Consider the following 20,438-nt stretch of genomic DNA (forward strand, 5'->3'; position numbering starts at 1 on the left):
AAAGAAGAGGATGTTGTAGCAATTTTAGAAAGGAGAAAAAAAAAATCTAAAAACATGAAGGTTCCAAGCAGCAAAGTTGCTTCGAAGGGCATGTTACTCTCCTGGTGGAGCTGGGATTTGACTTCAGGCTATCTGACCACAATGGCAGTGCTCACACTCTAAAGGATGCCATTTCTCCCTGATGTCAGAGCCTTTACAGAAACCGCTTTCTGACTTCATGTTCCAACTCTCGGCCCCTAGAATGGGGCATCCTCTGGAATCGCTCTCTATGAGCATGAGAATTAAGCAAGGCAGAAAGATAAGATCAAGTTGAGTTTTTCTTAGAAGTACGTTAGGAAAATTGCATTGTTACATCATAGAACTGAGAGCACAGAGGCTGGAAACAAGTCCAACCAAAGTGCTGAGTCTCAGGAGACACAAGGTTAGGAAACATCTAAACGCAGTGGCTACGAGTGTGAGCTCAGACATCAGAGGCTCTGGGTTCAGATCTAAGCTTCACTGCTTCCTCCATGTGACTTTAGGGAAGTTTGTAAAACTCTTTGCAACCCAGATGTGTCCTCTACCTTATAGGGATATGGTGGGATTGTGTGGTACACAGGGATACAAAAATCTAAAAGGTGATAAAGTAAGTATTCTTTTCTTCCTTGCTACACTTACATTTGACAAAGCATTCTACCTACAGTATATCCTTTCATCTTCACATTGAGCCCACACGGTAAACAATAATGATTATCCTAATTTTTATAGATTTGAAAATTAACAGCAAGAAAAGTTAGGAAGCTCAACTTGGGTTGTAGCTAGATGAGGCACCAAAGCAAGATGATCTGGCTTAGAAGGCATTTCAATGCTTCATCCCAGTCCCTACCTTAAGGCACAGTTAGGTATGTCATCCATGAGTCCAGTGAAGCACACTTGGGGAGAGACAAGGCTTACGCCGAATGATGGAAATAAACCATGAAACAGATGGGGAGGGGCCCAGATTGCGGAAGGCCAGGGTCACTTTGCAATTCAATGTGGAACCACACTGCAATAGGGAATCTCATGGAAAACCATGGAAAAATACAAAATGGCCTTAATCCAGTCCAAGCATAGACACACAGATGGGGTGTAGAGAAGAGTGCTTTCCAGAAGATGTCACTTGATCTGAGTCTAAAACATCAGTAGAAATTAGCCAGGCAAAGAAAGGCATAAGGGCAGTAAATACCTCAATGTTCAGCTCCAGGATACATTTTCCATAATCTACATAGCGTAAGAGTGGCTGAATGCAGATATCTTTCCCTGCTTTTAAGTCATTATCTTAAGCAGCTTCCTTCCAAGTGTAGCCCAGGCCAGGGCACAGATTGGACAATGAGTTAGGTTTCACACACTGAGCCATTCAGAAATTAAAGAACACTTAGTGGCATCACAGGAATGGGAACTCGAGTAGCCTCACAGAAAGGCAAGAGCATGAAATTGAGGCTGCCAGAAGTATTTGCTAGGGGAGCCCTGGGGCTCCTCCCAGATCAGGAGCATTTGGTCAGCTAGCTCAAAGTCAGAGGTGACCTCCTTTCCTATTGGCCCCCTTTGGAGGGCAGGAAATCAGTACTGATCATTCTCAGAAAGCCCCTCTCTTTTCCCAAACTTCAATTTGAAAGAATCTGGGGTTGTTGTTGGTACATTTCGATAGGAGCTTTTGGGGTCAAATTCTTCTCATCCTTTCTGACCGGGTTTTGATAAACTTTTATACAATGCAGGTATCTCGGCAAGGGAATTAAAATCTCATTTTAGAGATTCTTCTCGCATGGATTACAATAAGAAAAGTTTTGGATGCAGCACAGCCTTCCCTCTACCCCTCCCACAGGTCTCACACCCCTCCCTACCCCATAGTCAGAGAGTAGAGAACTGGACCAGAAAATTATTATATGGAGCTTTCTTCCAAGAAGCAATAAAACGAAACCAAAGGCAAACACTCATTTCTTTTTCCAATTACACTGTCATGTGGATATCCCTAACCAAATGCCTAACCTGGAACTGGAAATATAAGTAATCTTATTGAAAAATTTACAAAAGGACACATAGTTTTGAATTTGGGCTCAACCCAGATGGCATATTTCAACCACTTTTTCTCTTCTGGTTTTGTTTTGCTTCTGAATGGTCTGAGTCAGTGGGTACTTCTTGGGGTGAAGAGCAGGAAAACAGATGCGGTGGTGTTAGGAAGCATGAGCTGTTTTTACGGTGCCTTGATGGAGCAAGAGTTTTAACAGCAAAGCATGAGGTAAGACCAAACACAAGACCAGGAAGACACAAAAAGTCACCCTGGGAACTGAAGATAATTTCTTTCCCAGGAACGGCTCACCACGAAACAGTGTGGTGGAGGCTGTTCCTGTGGAATATGGCTTCCTGTAGCTTTCCCTCCACAGTCACAAGACCAGCGTGCATGCACACGGACACGCACACGCACGTACGTCTTCATGACTCAGGCCTAGCAAAAGATATAAACCTTCAGAAACACACTTAGGCTGATCTCGTTTCTAGAAGAGTAAGAAGAAAATCTGGCTATGGATGGCCATTCCTGTAAAAATGAAATTTTAATGATGACCAGTCTTTGTGTGAAAGACATTTGAGGTCAATCTAAAACCCCATGTCACAGAAAAATAGGAAACCACATACACTTTCCTGGGGCCTCCCAGAGCTCTGATTTCTCACAAGGTAGTGAACCCTGGTTCCATCCTGCCACCAGGTGACTTCTCAGGACATTGCCACCAGGGAGAAAACCTGACTAAAAGCTTCTGGGTTGATTTGTATCTCTGTTGGCTTTCTCCATCTTGGGAGACCTACCTGCTAGGGTCCGTCTCAAGCCATCCCCCAGCTCAGGCAAAAAACACTGCCCCTTCAACACTGCAAAACTGTTGTAGACTTCTGGAAAACTTTTCCCAATTAATATTAGAGCTCAGTATAGTCTATGACTATTAAGCCCCAAATCTTCCCAGTAACGTAAAGCAGGATAAAATATCCCTTCTATAAGGAGTTTATTTCTGGTGGAGGTGATGGTAGGAGGACCAAGGTGGTATATACATATCAGAATGATGTTTGTGGGTACAGTGGCCTTTTCTGTATTCTGAAAATTGACAAAGCCCAGAGCATATTTACAAAAAGAGACCGCCAGAGAGAGAGAGAAGTGCCCCCACATTCTAATTTCAGAGATTTTCAAACTATTATGCCAAAGGCTGATTTTCCCACCTCCCTGCCAAATCTTCCAAGAAGCTTAATTTCATCAGCATGGGCACTACTGCTCCCCAGACCAGGTCCTCTCCCTCCCTATTGATAGAAGAAAAGAGAAAATAAGTCCTGTTTTGGAGGAGAACAGTCATCAAAAATGGCCGCCTCTGCTCTCTCAAATGTCAAAGAGAATAGGCTCAAGAGAATTCCTTATAAAACTTGGGCCATCTGCAGGAGAACTGGACAGTGATATTTGATTTTCTCATTGTTTATAAGCTTGTTGACTTGTCCCATGATGCTAAAACCAAGGAGGGAGGAGCAAAGAACACTTCCATTATTCCCAGGTCCCCATCCTTCCAAGGGGTAGAGAAGATGGACCCAAACCAGAGACAGTAAGTGAGGTTGAAAACAGGTTTGCCAGGGGCCAGTGCAATGTGAGGCAAAGAAGTCAGAGAGCAGAGTCAAGCTGCTACCAGATGGGGGCCAGTTGGCGGAAGTAACCGAGACCCGCAGAAACTACAGATGCTTCACAGCAACTGTTTGCTGTCCCATCACCAGCACCCTCTGTCCCAGATGACTTGGCATCCCCACCTATCTGTACTGAATCCGGTAAGGATTCTCTTAAGACTTGTAAGTCATCTGAGAAAATATTATCACCTTGTCACAGGTAGTTACATAAGGAGGTGGTGTGCTTTCCTATCCCTGCTCTCTCTCGCAGTGCCATGGGGATGAGCTCCTGGTGAGGGAAGACAGGAAGGAGCAGGAGGCCTGCTCTAGAGCCCCAGGTGTGTGTGTGTGTGTGTGTGTGTGTGCATATGTGTGTGGTCACGTGTGTCTGTGTGCATGGGTACCAGGGGTCAGGGTGGAATTTTGAATCAGATGGAAGATTAAATTTTTAACATAGTTTTTACGTCTCCTCTGTTTAATTAACTATTAAAATATAGTATCAAGGGACGCCTGGGTGGCTCAGTTGGTTAAGCAGCTGCCTTCGGCTCAGGTCATGATCCCAGCGTCCTGGGATCGAGTCCCGCATCGGGCTCCTTGCTCAGCAGGGAGCCTGCTTCTCCCTCTGCCTCTGCCTGCCATTCTGTCTGCCTGTGCTTGCTCTCTCTCTCCCTCTCTCTCTGACAAATAAATAAAATCTTTAAAAAAAAATAGTATCAAACTGAGAAGTTTTCAAGGGACCCTGTTACCCTGGGCAGTTCCAGTAAGCACAAGCATTAGCAATTATAGCTGACCCTTGAACAACACAGGTTTGAACGCTGATGTCCGCTTCCATGAGTTTTTTTCAGTACAGTACAGCGCTGTCAATGTATTTCCTCTTATGATTTTCTGAACATGTTCTTTGCTCTAGCTTACTTTATCATAAGCGTACAGTATATAATAACATACAAAATATCCATCAATTAACTGTTTATGTTCTCGGTAAGGCTTCCAGTCAACCGTAGGCTGTGAAGTTTTGGGAGAGTCAAAAATTATGTGCTCATTTTCAACTGTGTTCAGCTGTATCATTCAAGGGTCAACTTGCACTAGGAAAACTAGAGCCACCTTATACCACAATAGATGAAGCCCCCAAAGCAAACCCAGTTACTCAAATCACCGATGATAATTGCACCGTGATCCATACGGTGACAGATACACATGTACTAACCAGAAGCAAAGGGATGGGCCCTGTGTAAAGGCTCAGGGAAGGCTTCCAAGAGGAAGGGACAATTGACTTAAAAACTGAACATGAGTAAAAAGTATTCCAGTCAAAGGGAATAGAAGGTGTAATGGCACAGGGGTATAAATAGCATCATATATTTTGGAACTAAGCAAACCCGAACAAAATATGCAAGGAAGAGTGATAAGGACTAGACTATGTTAGACAGTAATTTCCTGCCTAGGGGAAATTGATAGTTACCTGCTAGATAGGGATTAAGGAAGAATCAGCTTCAGGAGATCTGGTCCACCATTTTTGGTATCTTATTTTCTGCCTTCAGTTCCAGGACTACTTCCCAGTTCAAGTCTTCCTTATGCCAGCACCCTCCTTGTGAGGACAGTGAACATGGGCCTCATTTTTGCCTAGCACATTTATTAATAGTGCCCTCTTCATCCTCGGAAGTATCTGCATGTGGGCAGTAAATTATAGTCACTCTACTTTTGAGTGTCCTTGTCTTTGGTTGTGCACAAGAGATTGGGAGGGGGCTGTTAATGTGAGCGATGAAGGAGTCGAAGATGATTCCCAGAATTCTGCCTTGGGAACTGATGATTAACTAGTTGAGAGAGATTTGCCAGCTGAAGGTCACCTGACAGTTGGTGGTAATAGTTGCTCCAGGAGCCTCTTTGGCTTTCTTTCCAGGAAATAAACACAGCCCTCTGACTTACAAGAAAGGGGGTAGAAAGGAAACTGATTAAAAAATAAATCAATACAATGCAAAAACAATATTTATAACCAAGAAAAAAAAAGACAACTGCTGAATCAAAATCCCCGGTGAAGCTTTTGGCCAGACTGTCTGGCAGCAAATGCTCGTAGAGCAGAAAGTCATGATATTGGCCACAAACCCTGCCTGCCTGCCTGCCGTGTGCAGGGCAGAGTCTTCTGCCTACCTTTGTTTTCTTTGCCTCCCTAGCTGGGTAAGAATCGGCCAGTCCTGGAGTTCACTGAAGTGAAACGACAACATACATAACTTGTCAGGAAAGTAGTATAGACGCGGTCACTGGCATCCCCTGACAGGTAAAGAGGGATCAGAAAGGAGATGATGGGTGGCAGTGAGAACACAGAGATTCCGAAGGCCTGAGTTCCAGCTCCCCGGTGACTTCTCCAGCCTGAATGACTGTGAGCAAGTCATTTTCTTTCTTTGGGCCTCAACTGTACCATCTAGAAATCCTGTATAATATTAGCTGCATTCCAGGATTTGGGGGAGACAATAAAGTGACATATATGAGAAGTCTGGTGCAAAGTATAAAGTACCATACAAATGCTATCTTTTGATATTATTGTCTTTCATCCGGCCTTATTTTTTTTTTTTTTAACTGCATAGATAAGTTCTCTGGAGTCCCTGGAATGTGCTCTAGTTCTGTCCCCATGATGCTGGGTTCCTTTAGATGGCTACCACATTCCTAGACTAGGAGGAAAGATCAGTTCAGTGATAGCACACATATTAACTGTTCACTCTAAGATCAGAGCTTGTGAAGATACGAGGACTCTTCTGCTTCGATCTCTCCTTACACGGGGGCCTAGGAGTTATACTCTAGAGGCGTATTACGTGGAGTCCAAAGAGTGGACTCGTGTCTACAGTAGGAGATCAGTGGCCAGTGAAGCTGGGCTCGCGGCTTAGGCCAGCCTTGAACAAGATCTGTCAGGCTTCCCTTGCTAGATTGTGATGGACAGAAGTGAACAGATTGTTTCTGTCACCAGTTCTGTTCAATGCTCAGTCATAGATTGGAATCCCGCTTGTGGCTTTAAGGGAGTTTTAGGGATTTTTTACTGGAAGACTCAGAATGGAAAACATCTTCCCTTTGGAGGGGATTCGGCATTAATGAGCTCTGTGTCTGGCAAAGGCAACTGCTGACGTGGGAAGGTGCTTTCTAAGGAACAAACAAAGGGGCTCTTTGCGCGAGTGCAAGGGGAACAGATTGCTGCCATTTGGGAGACACATTAATTCGTTCACACTACCAGTGCCATGCAGTGTGATAAAAGGGGCAATTAATCAAATGGTATCTTAATGGCTTAGAAGGGTTAATGCACCTTCAGCTGAAGACTGCTCTTTACTGCCATGAAATCACGGAGGCTCCTTCACAAAGTCATTTCAGTTCGAAGAGAATGCCATTACCCCCACAAACGAGAGGAGGGGAGGAGAGAAAGAAGGAAGAGGGGGAAAGAGAAAGGGAGGGGGGAAAACTCTCATGCTGTCATCTTCTGATCTGCTTTTTTGGGAAAGAATTTCCACACACCACGCTCTTCACCGCTCCTCCCACCCCACGGCCCCTTGGTCCACAAACAAATACGCATAAATAAAAATTGCCATCATTTTCATCAGAGTATGTCGGAAGCCCCTGTGAGCTCACAATGTGAAGTGATTAGAACGGTCCAGAGGAGTCTTTAATTAAAGATGCCATTGACAAGATAACAATGGTTTGTGAATGTTGTTAATAGATCTGAATGGAAGGTGCACCTTAATTCAATAAGAGGAAAGTCATCGGTTCATGAGTTTGATTGCGCATTGTAAAGGAACACCACATACTGTAATTATTTTTATTTGTATATGCCATCTCTTTTATTGCCCACGCTGGAAGTAGAAATAACCTGTCCTATTAAGATATTTAATATATATCATCCTTTCCACTTCACTTAGTTATAGCCTCATAAAAATGCCAGAACACACCAGCCCACACTGAGGCTGACCTCCATGCTTTCTAAGACAATCCACACAGCCCTTGAAAAAAACCTAGGTGACCAACCTCCTAACTCCTTTGGTTATCATCTTTAAGACAAAGGAATGGGAACTTCCCAGGACCCCATAAAGTTGTATGCAGATAGGGAGCTTCACTCTGGAAACGAGGATGGACATGCCCAAAGGTCAAACAACACCTCGGTCCAGTTGTGTGGCATCTTGGAGACAAGAGGGGATCAGGAGACAGAAGCAGGGGGATCTCTAGGTTCTAACTTTAAAGTGAACATGCCATGAAAAAACAGGTAGCAGACAGAAGAATGCACCCCCTCCCCAAAATGTCCACACTAATCCGTAGAGCCTGTGGATGTTATGCTGCATGGCAAAGGGGACTTCACAGGTGTGATTAAGATTAAGGACCTTGAGAGGGAGAAATTACCCTGGGTTATGCAGGGGGGTTCGTGGAAAAGTCCTTGTAAGAGGAAGGCAGAGTATCAGAGTCTGATACAGAGCTGTAAGGATGCTGTGCTAGTGGCAGATGGAAGAGGGACCGCCAGAAGCTGGAAGAGGCAAGGAAATGGATTCTTCTCTAGCACCTCAAGAAGGAATGAAGCCCCTCTGACATTTTAGCTCAGTGAGACCTACAAAACTGTGAGATAGTAAGTTTAGGTTGTCTTAAGCCACTAAGTCTGTGGCTCAGGGATAATAGGAAAATACCACAAGCTTCTGTTGCAATCACTGTACCTCAGTGCCCACCATCTTCCTAAGATGCAGTCCCTATGAATACACCCTTATAACTCTCATGCCAGCGTTTGACCTTAGAAATGCCAGGTTTAGGGAATGTGTCCCAGAGAACATCGGTTCCTTCCCCTGCCTGCCCCCACACATATCCCTCAACCACCACCACTAGCAGAAGAGACTAGTCCCCCCTCTGTCACGAGCGAGGTCCACCTTTGGCTTGTCGCTCAACCCCACCCTCTGCCCTGTGTTTCGTCATCTGAACAAAGATGGTATGGGGACTGATAGCTCCTGAGTCCTTTCCCAGCCTAAAAGAAAATGATCCTAGAAATAGGACTCAGGTTTGCCCCAGAAGAGTCTGTTTTTCCCATTCGAGAGGGAAATGCATTGACAACTTGGTAGGTGTAAAGACTGTCATAGCCACGTGCCACATAGACCCACACACACCCGTCCCATCGTCCACCGTAAAGCATCTCAATGAGCCATTGTTCTGCCACTCCTGATAAACAAGCTGAACACAAGCCCAGCACTGCATGAAAGATGAGGCTTAAATTGTGTCTAAGAACTGGTGGCTTACACATGATTTGTGATTCCTTCAGTATATTAATTGGTAAACACCTATGCATGTGTGTGTAAACTAAAGCCATTTAACGTATGCAAACAGTCTAATCTCTCAGTGTGGTATCGCTCCATTTCAGCAAACTCAGATACACACTCCAGTCTGAATATAATTCCCCTCCTCCCAGCCCCCCTCGTGCCATCTCTCCTCCTGTGATCCTATTTCAGACAATACCGGGTGGGTGACCCAGATCTTTAAACCCTTTTGTCGTAGAGCCATATGCTTCTATCCTCAGTGAATTGTGCTTGTTCCTTGTTGCAATCCACTGCGCTAACTGCTCTGTTCCCCACCCCAGCTAATGGAATATAATGGCTTGATGAGCTATAGCGTTATTTCCAGTTACTGCTAATCACCCCGCCCCCAACCTGAAATCGTTGCTTATTAACCACATGCTACTCAGAGAAAGGGGATGTAGGACAATCGCTATGTGGTTCTATTTTCCACCACAGTAGCATCATCTGAGGCCTTAAGACTGAGCGTTTAACCTTGACCAGCCTCCAACTTCCATTCGGAAGCCTACCTTCTCTACATTGGACAGACCACCAAGTCCCTGTTTTCTCAAGAACTACACAGTTTTTCTCAAATATTAGCAGCAGGGCTACCTTGTATGTAAGGAACACAGGTAAAAAAAAAAAAAAAACAAAACAAAACCATAGGCTCCTGGGCCCTGCCCCAGAAATATAGAATCAAAATCTTTTTTTTTTTTTAAGATTTTATTTATTTGTCAGAGAGAGAGAAAGAGCACACAAGCAGTGAGAGCTGCAGGCAGAAGGAGAGGGAGAACCAGGCTCCCTGCTGAGCAGGGAGCACAATGTGGGGCTCCATCCCAGCACCTGGGGATCGTGACCTGAGCTGAAGGCAGACGCTTAACTGACTGAGCCACCTAGCCATTACCAGAATCAAAATTTTAACTAACAGTGTCTACAAGTATCATTTTCAATAAGCTGCCCGAAGAATTCTGAACCACTCAATACTTTGAAGACCACTTAAACCTTGAAGGAGGAATCCACAGTGATAAAGAGAAGATTTTGCTTAACTTCTGTCTTTGTCCTCTGTTCTGCTTCTCCTCACCCCCCCTAATCTCCCTTTGCAAAAGTCTTTTCTTAACGCACACGTGGCAGTTACGGAATGAAAAGTCCTCAGGAAACCTGCTAATGGTGTTGGGGTTGACTGATGAGCCAGCTGGCTTTCCCGGACTCCTCTCTGCAGCGGGTTCTCGATGTCATTTTCCTGGGGCCTGGCTGAATGATCTGGTCAGAGCTAGAGAATGAGACAGGTATCTGACTCCAATAAGATAAAAGGAAGAATAACCCCCAAACCTCGATTTTTCATCCATAGCAAGGTTCACATTCAGGTCAATAGAGGAGGTTTTTAATGAAAAGAGAAAAGGTATTATAATAATAGTTAAAACTATGTATCTTCTTGGGCAGGAAACTGTAGGAGGCTGGCGCTACCTTGTTTTCTGAGCTCCAATCTTAAGACTAAGTATAGCTTCCATCTCTCTACCTTTTATGTCCATTCCATTAAAATATGATTTAATTATGTATCGACCCAGGGTCTGGCATAGTAAAACTATCATTACTCTCCTGCCTGCCTTCCTGAGTGATACTCTGGGTAAAGGTGATCAAACCTACATTAATCTATAATATAGACCATGAGGAGGAAAGGCGGGAGCAGTAATTACCAAGCCCAGCATGGCAGACAACAACAACAATGAAAATCTCATCTCGAAATACGGAGCTGGTTGTTTTGCTTGAAGAGGGTGACACATGGCCAGTCCAAAATAAGGTGAGGAAATACTGAGAGCAAAAGCCGAATGTGCACGGATCCACCTCCAGATCCACAGTGGTTCCCAGCTGCACAGGGTCATGTTCGGCGTAACCTTCTGTTGCCATTGGTGTGCACATGTGTGCTGCAGAATGGCCGTTACCAGGTGGCTAGTGTGGCCAAGCTTGGACAACCAGCTAGAGCACCTGTCACCCTCCAGCACACATTTTATGCAGTAGTCAGTGACCCTGCTGATTTCATTATAAGTCTGGAAATTTTTCCCTGGGCTTCTGTCTCCATTCATTCATTCATTCGTTCAAAAAAATTATTTTTGACACAACTTCAAACTTAAGGATGGGGCACCTCGGTGGCTCAGTCGGTTAAGTGTCCAACTCTTCAGCTCAGGCCATGAGATCGAGCCCCACCTTGGGCTCTGCACTCAGCACAGATTCTGCTTGAGGTTCTCTCCCTTTCCCTCCACAACTCCCCACACATGTGTGCATGTGCTCTCGCTCTCTCTCATAAAATAAAATCTAAAATAAAAAATAACTTAAGGGAAAGTTGCAAGAATATAATTTCCAGCCATCCCACAGTTATATTCACCTCTGTTAACATTTTACTGATTTGCCATATTCTGCTCTCTTCTCTCTCCATATGTGTGTATATGTGTGCATATACACATAAAATACAGATGTACATACACACACATATACATATATATTTCCATAACCATTGTGAACAAGATATACCTTTGACCCTAGATACTTCGGTGTGTATATCCTAAAAAGGAATTCTCTCATATAACCGCAGCACAATTCTCAAAATCAGGAAGTTAACATTGATACACTTCTATTATCTGCACCACAAACTTTATTCATATTCCTCCTGTTATCTGAATAATGTCCTTTGTGGCAAATGAAAATCCAAGTCCGTTCATTACATTCTATTGCCATGTGTCTTTAGTCTCCTGTAATCTGGAGCAGTTCCTACGTCTGTCTCTATTTTATGACCTGGACCCTTTATAAGAGTGTGGATCAGTTCTTTTGCACCGTGTCCCTCAATTTGGGCTTGTCTGATAGTTTCCTGTGGTAGATTCAGGTTGTATATTATTGGCAGGAATGCTACAGACAAATGTGAAGTTCTTCTCACTGCGTCCTATCGGGAGGCGTGTCCGGTCCATCCATCCCGTTACTGCCAGTGTTAACTTTGATAACTTGGTTAGGTGGTGTCTGCCAAGGTTCTCCACTGTAAAGTAGTCTTTTATCCTTGTAATTAGTAAGTCTCTTGCGGGGGGAGGGGGGCAGTGGAGATACTTTCAAACCCTATAAACAGTTCCTTTTTATTTTCTAAACTTCTACCAAGTAGATGAGCATCTATTCATAATTCTTTTTTTTTTTTTTTTTAAAGATTCTATTTACTTATTTGACAGAGAGAGAAAGCACAAGTAAGCAGAGAGGAAGGCAGAAGGAGAGGGAGAAGCAGGCTCTCTGCTGAGCAGGGAGCCTGATGCAGGGCTCAATCCCAGGACTCTAGAATTGCGACCTGAGCCGAAGGCAGCCGCTTAACCAACTGAGCCACTCAGGCGCCCCCCCCCCCCACTAATAATTCTTGACTGAATCAAGTTTCAATATGGTTGGTTGCCAAATGATTCTGCATTTATTACTTGGCTTCTGCTGCATAGGAGTTTCCCCTTCTCATTATTCATTCATGTATATATCCATGTATCTCATGAGTTATGTTATTCAATGGGTTATAATCCTATACTACCATTATTTCCTTTGATACTCAAAATGTTCCAGTTTTTGGCCAGTAGGAACTACTTCAAGTGGACTTCTCTGTCCTTCTCAACATCTATTTCTGAGTGCTTACAACTGGCATCTAGTAGACATTGTAGATACAATGACAAATGGGAAAAGAAAATAAATTCCCTGGCCTCATAGAGCTTCTATTCTCATTTGTGAGAGACAAAAGTAAATAATTATGTAAACGGTATAGTGTATTAGAGGGCAGTTAAGTGTAGTGGAGAAAAAGAAAAGCAAAGATCAGCTTCGGTGATGGGAATGGTCAGGGAATGCCTCACTAGTAGATGTCTTTGGGGCATAGACCTGAAGGGCACGAGGGAGCCTGTCACGGGGCTGCCCGAACGAAAAATTCCAGGCAGCCCGGAGTGCTCTAGAGCAGCAGAACAGCCGGGATTCCTGGAGGTGGGAACATGTTGGCATTTCCAGTGGGATTCCTCTGGTTGCCAAGTTGAGGACAGACTGTGGGAGGTAAGGATGGAAGCATTGCCAAGGTGCCTTAAATTCCCTTAAATAGTGCACATCTCTAAGGCTGTGAAATGTCTGTTAAAGCATATCTTGCTAGAATGACAATTTATTGAATCAATTAGCAATTTCAGAAAGCACAGTTCCCATGAAAATAAGGATCCTCAAAAGGCAGGAAAGATGGGCATTTGAGATTGGGAGAAGCAGAACCTCAACCCACTGAGGACATAGTAGGTGTTTTTTGTGCTGTGGTTGTTCTTTAATTCTCAGAGCAGTCTTGGAGGAGGCATTATTTTGCATGTAAGGAAAGTGAGGCTCAGAAAGGCCCGGGCTTTCCCTTCTGCCACACTGTGGTTTTCATGACAGAAAAGGTCAGACGAGGGATGTGGTATCAGGGCAAAGCTGTGAGGAGTAGCGAGGACACAAGTGGCATATCGGGATGTTCTTTTACCCACTTCTTGTGTTCTCTGCAACTACTCTTCCACGTTTTCCCTTTCTGGTTCTAAACAAAGTAGCAACACGAGTCTTCCTGTCTTACCAGATTATTAGGTCAAATGCTCTTATGGCTGCTATGAGCACCCGCTCCCACATGGATATTGTGGTTCTCTGCAAAGCTGGCAGATTTCCCTAGAAAACCTCAGCTGCACTGTGGAAGCAGAAATTGGCATTCATAACCTGGTTACTTTACAGTTGCCCCACAAGCTACCTGGCTCTTAATTTATTGATATTTTTATATCCTTAAGTGTTCATAAATATGTACAGTGTTTGGATAGATGGATGGATGGATGGACAGACAGATCAAACACAAGGAAAAAGACAAGTAGCAAAAGTCGAACACACCCAGACTTTTCCATCTACACTCGAGCGTGTGATGCCTGGAGGTGGTTCTAGGATAGCCCTTGGAGTTGCTGCTGTTTGTAGCTCACAGCAATTTGAGAAAAAAATATATATATATATATTTTTTTTCCTAGCAGGAGCGTGAATACTTCCTTGTCAGATGTGCTCTGGGAAAATTGAAATGCCATCCATACTGTCCTTGGGAATCTTCAGTTTTGCTCAGGCCCAATTAAAGTCTTCTCTCCCCAGACCTCCTTCCTCAAATGTCCTAAGTCTGCATCCATGACAACACTTGGACTATATGCCCTGCTTCCGCCATCTTTACTTGGGACATCACGAGAGCCAGCAGTGTGCCCAGAAAATCTGTTAGTGGTTACAGAGGAGGAAAGTCCATCCGGTCACAGAGAGCAGGAGCCTGCATACGAGTCAGAAATTTAGGGGGCATTTTGTAGCTCATCGCTTTGGCGAACTGCTCTGTGACCTTATGCTGGTAACACCTGCCTCCACAGGTGTGTGAAGAGCTTTAATTAATATTTGTAAATCTCCCTGATTGCCACATAGAGAAGATGGCAGAGAAGGACAAATTATTATTAATCGTGGGGGGAAAAGAAATGGAGAGATATAAGTTTAGTTCCTTCATCAGAGACCTACACCCACAGACCCTGTTTTCACAGTAGGAGGCTTAGCTGTCAATCCTGATTTGCTTCCTTTGCCTGGTGGAAATACCCAGGGCCTGCTTAATGCAAAACTCCCGTTCCCTGCTCTGCCTGCCACGCCGTGCTCTGCCTCTGTTGCCTAATGCTGTTGAAGTTATCACGGAAAGGAGCCTCGCTATTCACGAGTGTGAGAGTTCATCTAATTAGCTGATTTCAGTTCATTTGGCATTAAATAATTCCCCAAATTCCCATATGTTGGAACAATATGTTCAACAAGGGGGATGAGTCTCTGAAAGCAATTAAGTAGTTCTTTTAGGAGAGCTTGTCATCGGTCACTCCCAAGCATCCCTGCTATTCCTGTCTGTGACAAACGCAAGCATCAATGACAAGGAAAGCGCTTAACCTTCTCTAATGGCTGCTTGCAGGCTTCCACGGACAGGCTGCCCCACCCCGTGCTGCTTAGAGCTCACCCTGGAATCTTACCTTCGTTTTCTCCGCTCGCCCCCAAACCTCAAGTATATTGTATCCAGACTGTTCAGCGCACGTTTGTTACTTGCTGATACACTACTTACCGACCCTGCCCGCCTCGCTCGCCTGCTCTGCTTAAAGGCAGATGCAGACTATTTTCAGGTCCCCCTGCGCCCTGGTTGTATGGGAAGAATCGTCGACTTTGGACTACGGTTGCCTAGGTGGATGGTCGGATTTTGTAACTGTGGCTTCAGGGCTTCCTGAAGTGGGGAGGACACTGCAGTCACGTTCAGGTCTGTTTTAGATACAGTGGAGAGAAGATGTTTCTGCCCACTTCTGTGTCTGGACTTTAAAGCAGCAGTAAATTACAGATAATGAGCTGGAGTAGGACCATGCCTAACGCGCAAAGTCCACAAAAGCAACTCGGAAACTAGTAACATGTTAGATGCCCTCATAGGAAACTGTTCTGTTTATACAAGACCATGGGATAGGTGGCATCTCTTGGTGCTAAATTTCATCTTTATCTTGCTCAAGGGGTGGCTTTGTTGATGAGGGATGACATATCTACATACCCTTCCTAGGTCGTGTAAGAGCAAATTTCTGTCTTAATACCAATTGCAGTGCTCATATAGCATTGCTCATCTGAGAGTCCTAAATGGCTTTATGGACTATATTCTGGGTCACTGTATTTCTTACAAGTGAAAATACACCCCCCCCCCAAAAATCAGATACCTTGTTCGAAAACACAGAAGCAGTTGGGGAAGAATGAGCAGACTTGTGGGTTCTTCTCACTGACTGCTGGCCTATAAACCAGCCCACCTTACTTTCGGGGACAGAGATTAAAACCAAAAGACAAGAAATTGAAAGATATCATGCAATGATATCATTTCCCTTTAGTTAAATTTCACCTCCTTTTATCATTTCATGACTCTGCATTCCCATTATGAATAATTCACAATACAGAAAATTCTCCACACTAGGTTGGGGTGGAATGACTTTAGATTTAGAACTAAAATAGTGAAGAGTTGAAAGCTATGTACCTATGTATTTTATTATGCACATTATAACCGTCTTTTCCGCTATCACTATGTAACCTATGTATTTGTGCATTGGCAGAAAACAAATGTTTTCAAAACCAGAAGTGACATACTCAATCTGGGTATGTCTGAAGGGTTGCTTTGTTCTGTAATAATTTGTTTTACCACTTACTAGCATTAAAAATATTTGTATAATGGGTTGTTGGGAGGAAGGAATCTGATGGGAAGATAACCAGAGCAGTCCTTCCTACAGAGCTCTCGGCTTTGGTCATAAATAATGTTATCAAGGAGAATAACACACCAGCCAGGTCTTTGCTGTCTTCTGTTCCGCCCTGTATTTCTGAAGAAGCACCTGTTATTTTGTGTGTCAAAACTTAACTTTGAAATCTAAGCTAAACTCAGTCCTCGTGCTTGAGCCGTTCAGGATAAATGGCTATTGCCCAGACCAGCTCTGGGCGCTTGTAGTGCCAGGAAGCCTCAAGAAAGCCCCAGTCTATATAACTAAATTCTCATTCAAATGTGCCCCCTTCTTTACACACTTCTTGTATCCTCTTCCAACCATAAAGCCTCCAGTCCGATGGATCCGAGGTGCTCCTGAGTCCTGAAGTCACCTGTGGCCCCCCAGACATGATCGTCACCACTCCCTTTGCACTGACCATACCACACTGTGCGGACGTCAGTTCTGAGCACTGGAACATCCATTTAAAGAAGAGGACGCAGCAGGGCAAATGGGAGGTGAGACCCTAGTCTTCCTTTTTAAAAAATAGGGTTTAGCTTCCACCTATGGGATAGATTTAAGCTTACCTCTTTTAACACAAGTCTGCTGTGAAACCTGTAAGTATGTTCTTATTTTTTGAGAGGACTGGCGGCATGGGCGTTACAGTATCCTCAGGGTTCTGGCTGGCGTTTTCCCATGATAATGGAAAAGAGAAGCAGGAGGAGATCCAGAGAAAAGTTAAGAATACAGTTGTAATTCTCCGCAGAGACTTATCCCCTTATGTGCCCATTCCTGGTACATAAAACCTATACTTCCATCCTTCCTCCCAGACCATGTCCGCATCTGAATTGACTTTCCCTGTGGCTGCTGTGGAGATCGGGAGGCGGCTCAGGGCACCCAGGGTGTGTTCATAAAAGAAATTTCTCTGATTCTGCCATCACAGGGATGAGAACAGGTTGAAATGTTCAGCAACACAGCAGTTGCTAAATGTATGCTAAATATATTTTGGTGAATTAATGAATGCATTGAGAATTATTGAGCGTCCGTTGCGTGTGTATAGGAGTGTATGAAAGCGATACAGCCTAAGGGGAGAGCCAAAGAGAGACAAGACAAGGAGGCAGCTTATGAGGAGGGAAACAACAAGAGAAACAGACACAGCAACTATTGCACTATTATTACTATTTTAAGTGAAACCTCTGATTTATCTGTCTGATAGGGATTCCTTTTATGTCTGCCTGAAGTCAGTTTGCATGAAAGCCGGTGAATTATCTTGCTGGAACACAATGACCTATTCCAGCCAGCCCTGGGATCGTCCCTCCCAGGAGGTGCTTCAGGCAAGCAAAAGAAGTAAAAAGGAAAATCTTGTTTCTTTAGGAGAAGAAAATTCCCAGTTGCGACAATGGATTACATTTACCCTGACCAGCTATCTCTGCAACTAGCCTGTACTTTTTGTTGAAAATGCATTCTGCTGTGTATTCAGTCTAGTCCAGCCAGGGGCACATTTCCCGGGCACAAAGTTCCATGGGGTTCATAAAGGGGCCGGATTTGGCTCTCTTTTCCATTATAGTTTCTTTGCCTTGATTTTTACCACTTGAGTTTTTCCGTGGAGCAAGTCCTCACAAGCTTTTCATCCAGATGGTGTTATATTTATGCTCTACCCAACCAGTCACACAAACCAAAGTTCTTATCAGGGAAGGTGAAATATTCTTGAACATCTTATCAAAACCATTTATTTAATGGTCCCTTGTGAATGAATTTGTTGAGAAGAGGATAAAATATTTGAAGGAAAATAAATATTACCTTAAGGATATTGAAAGAAGATTTTCAGAAATAGAACTTTCTCAAGACAGAGTTTGCTTGTCTGGTGTTAATATTTAAGAGTTTTCTTAAATCCATTGCTGCACAAATTAACGGAAAAAAAGGAGAACTTTGGAAATGAGGTTTGTTGTAAACTATAAAATTCCAACACACTGAATATAACTATTTCTTGAGTCCCTGATATAAGCAGTTATTTTGCTAGAAAAAGAGTATTTAACATCAAGGAAATGAGGACAATAAAAATATCCTGAAAAAATCGTGTCTGTCCATGCAACATCATTATTAAATCGCATCTTATTTTGAAGCTGAGAGAATTTCCTACACCTTTTCCCCACAGGAAGTGATGTCAGTGGAGGATGAATCCACATCCTGCTACTGCCTTCTGGACCCCTTTGCATGTCACGTGCTGCTCGACAGCTTCGGGACGTACGCCCTCACCGGAGAACCAATCACAGACTGTGCCGTGAAGCAACTCAAGGTGGCGGTTTTTGGCTGCATGTCCTGTAACTCTCTGGATTACAACTTGAGAGTCTACTGTGTGGACAATACCCCTTGGGCATTTCAGGTCAGCCTTTTCTCTACAATTCTTCTTTTGGTGTCATGAAAGCGTGGGGTTTCCTAAAGATCAGTACCAGTGGAGAATTCTATTGCTGGGGTTCTGCAACATGGAGCCACATCACTGGCTTACTGGGGATGCCTATCCTGAAGCAAGAGGTGTGTTACCATATGTCCAACAATGCGCTGAGGTCTGAGGACATGACACCCAAGAATAGAGAAGAGTCAGGACGCCTAGGTGGCTCAGCTGGTTAAGCATCTGCCTTTGGCTCAGGTTATGATCTCAGGGTCCTGGGATCGAGCCCCACATGGGGGCCTCCCTGCTCAGCGGGGAGTCTGCTTCTCCCTCTCCCTCTGCCCCCTCTCTCTGATCATGTGCATGTGTCCTCTCTCTCTCAAATAAATAAAATCTTTTAAAAAAATAGAGAAGAGTTACATAAATACATATAGAAAACACTGTGTACTGAATTATAAACTGACTGAGAAGTGTAGTCAGAATTCAGAAAATAGAGACCCAATTGCAATAGATTGGAGAACAGTCTCTGAGAGCCCTCTGTGAACCTTCATGGCTGTCATTTAGGGCAAAAGAGAAAGGGCTGCCATGTCAAGAAAGGAGAACGGCGTGAGCCACAGGAACAGCAAGCGTTATTTGATGTGCAGAAGGCAGTGAGAAAATTGCTTGAACAGCTGAAGGTTATACTTAGGGAACAACAATTATAAATCCTATCTATCAGCGGGCAGTCATATTATATCCTGGATACACAGTCTCTTAATAATTAGGGCTACTAGGGCAGAGGTAGTTCAAGGTTCTTTTCCATTTTTGATAATTTTAATCACGTTAAGACTCATTTTAAATTAGCTACTCATGAAGAGTACAAGTTTATTAATAGCAGCAAAGATAATGCAGAAGTACCTGTGTAAGCTTTGCCCATATATAAATAGCTTAGCTCTCCTGACACACCTCATCCCAGATCCCTGCTATTCCAATCCTGGATCATTAAGTCCATTATGCAGAGCATTTCCTCAGTAACTAGCTTTTAAGACACTAAGCTGGAAAACTCATGTTTACCAATAGAGGAGATACAGTGACCTGAATCCTTAACACAAACCAGGAAAGGTGACTCACTGCCAACCTATGTTCTCGAACGTTCCCTCTTTCTTAAGTAGCACCAGTCATGTTGAAAGGCACACTGAATATACGGCTGCTCATAAAAGGACCTTTTTGCAGAGGGGCACCATTTTGGAGAGGAAAGAGCTTCCATGTGAGTTGTTAAACGTCATCCTGTGATTACTATTTGATAACCTTAATGTGTTTTCACCACCCCTAATAACGTCTTTTCCAAGATAAAACACATTAACAGACATTCGGCAACCAAAAATAAAGAATGAATTGAGGTCGTTACTATAGCTGAATGCCTCATGACTCAAGTGGGATGTTCAGTGACTTGGCCAGATTTTGTAGGCTGAGTAAACTGGAGTGAACACAGGGGCCCGGGGAGGATTTCCAGCCTCTGGGCTCATACAGGTATAACCCACTGCTGACCAGTGTGCCTGTGAGGGTCTGTTTAGCACAGGTGCCTCGGAAGTCAGCCCTCATAGCCATTTTGATCTCACTTTGAATAATGCTGATGTATATTTTATACTAGTGAGTTCGACATTTGCTTAAAGAAAAAACTAAGTGACTTTCAGATAATCTATTTTCCTTCCTGTTGATTGCTGTCAGATTCTACCACAGCTCAGTTGTTCACAGATGAATGTGAATTGCAGGGAAAGTCACGAAAACAAGGCCCTAAACACAGCTTTTCAAGCCACTCTACTTTCCTGTGGGCAATATACCCTTCTTCGTCAGTGCTAGGGGAAAATGGTATTCTCCCTCTAAATTGAATCCAAA

General features: G+C 43.8%; 1 protein-coding gene across 1 annotated transcript in view; it reads left to right on the forward strand.

Moving 5' to 3' along the window:
* Positions 1 to 20,438, forward strand: part of LOC111144577 (unc-5 netrin receptor D) — a 543,708-nt gene that overhangs the window by 483,139 nt on the left and 40,131 nt on the right. The window contains exons 12-13 of the mRNA XM_022498941.1: positions 16,524 to 16,692; positions 18,330 to 18,557. Coding sequence (XP_022354649.1) covers positions 16,524 to 16,692; positions 18,330 to 18,557 — 397 coding nt within the window. The remainder of the gene's footprint in view (positions 1 to 16,523; positions 16,693 to 18,329; positions 18,558 to 20,438) is intronic.

Source organism: Enhydra lutris, unplaced genomic scaffold (assembly GCF_002288905.1).
Source record: "Enhydra lutris kenyoni isolate GAN:26980312 unplaced genomic scaffold, ASM228890v2 scaffoldscaffold11, whole genome shotgun sequence".
NCBI lineage: Eukaryota > Metazoa > Chordata > Mammalia > Carnivora > Mustelidae > Enhydra > Enhydra lutris.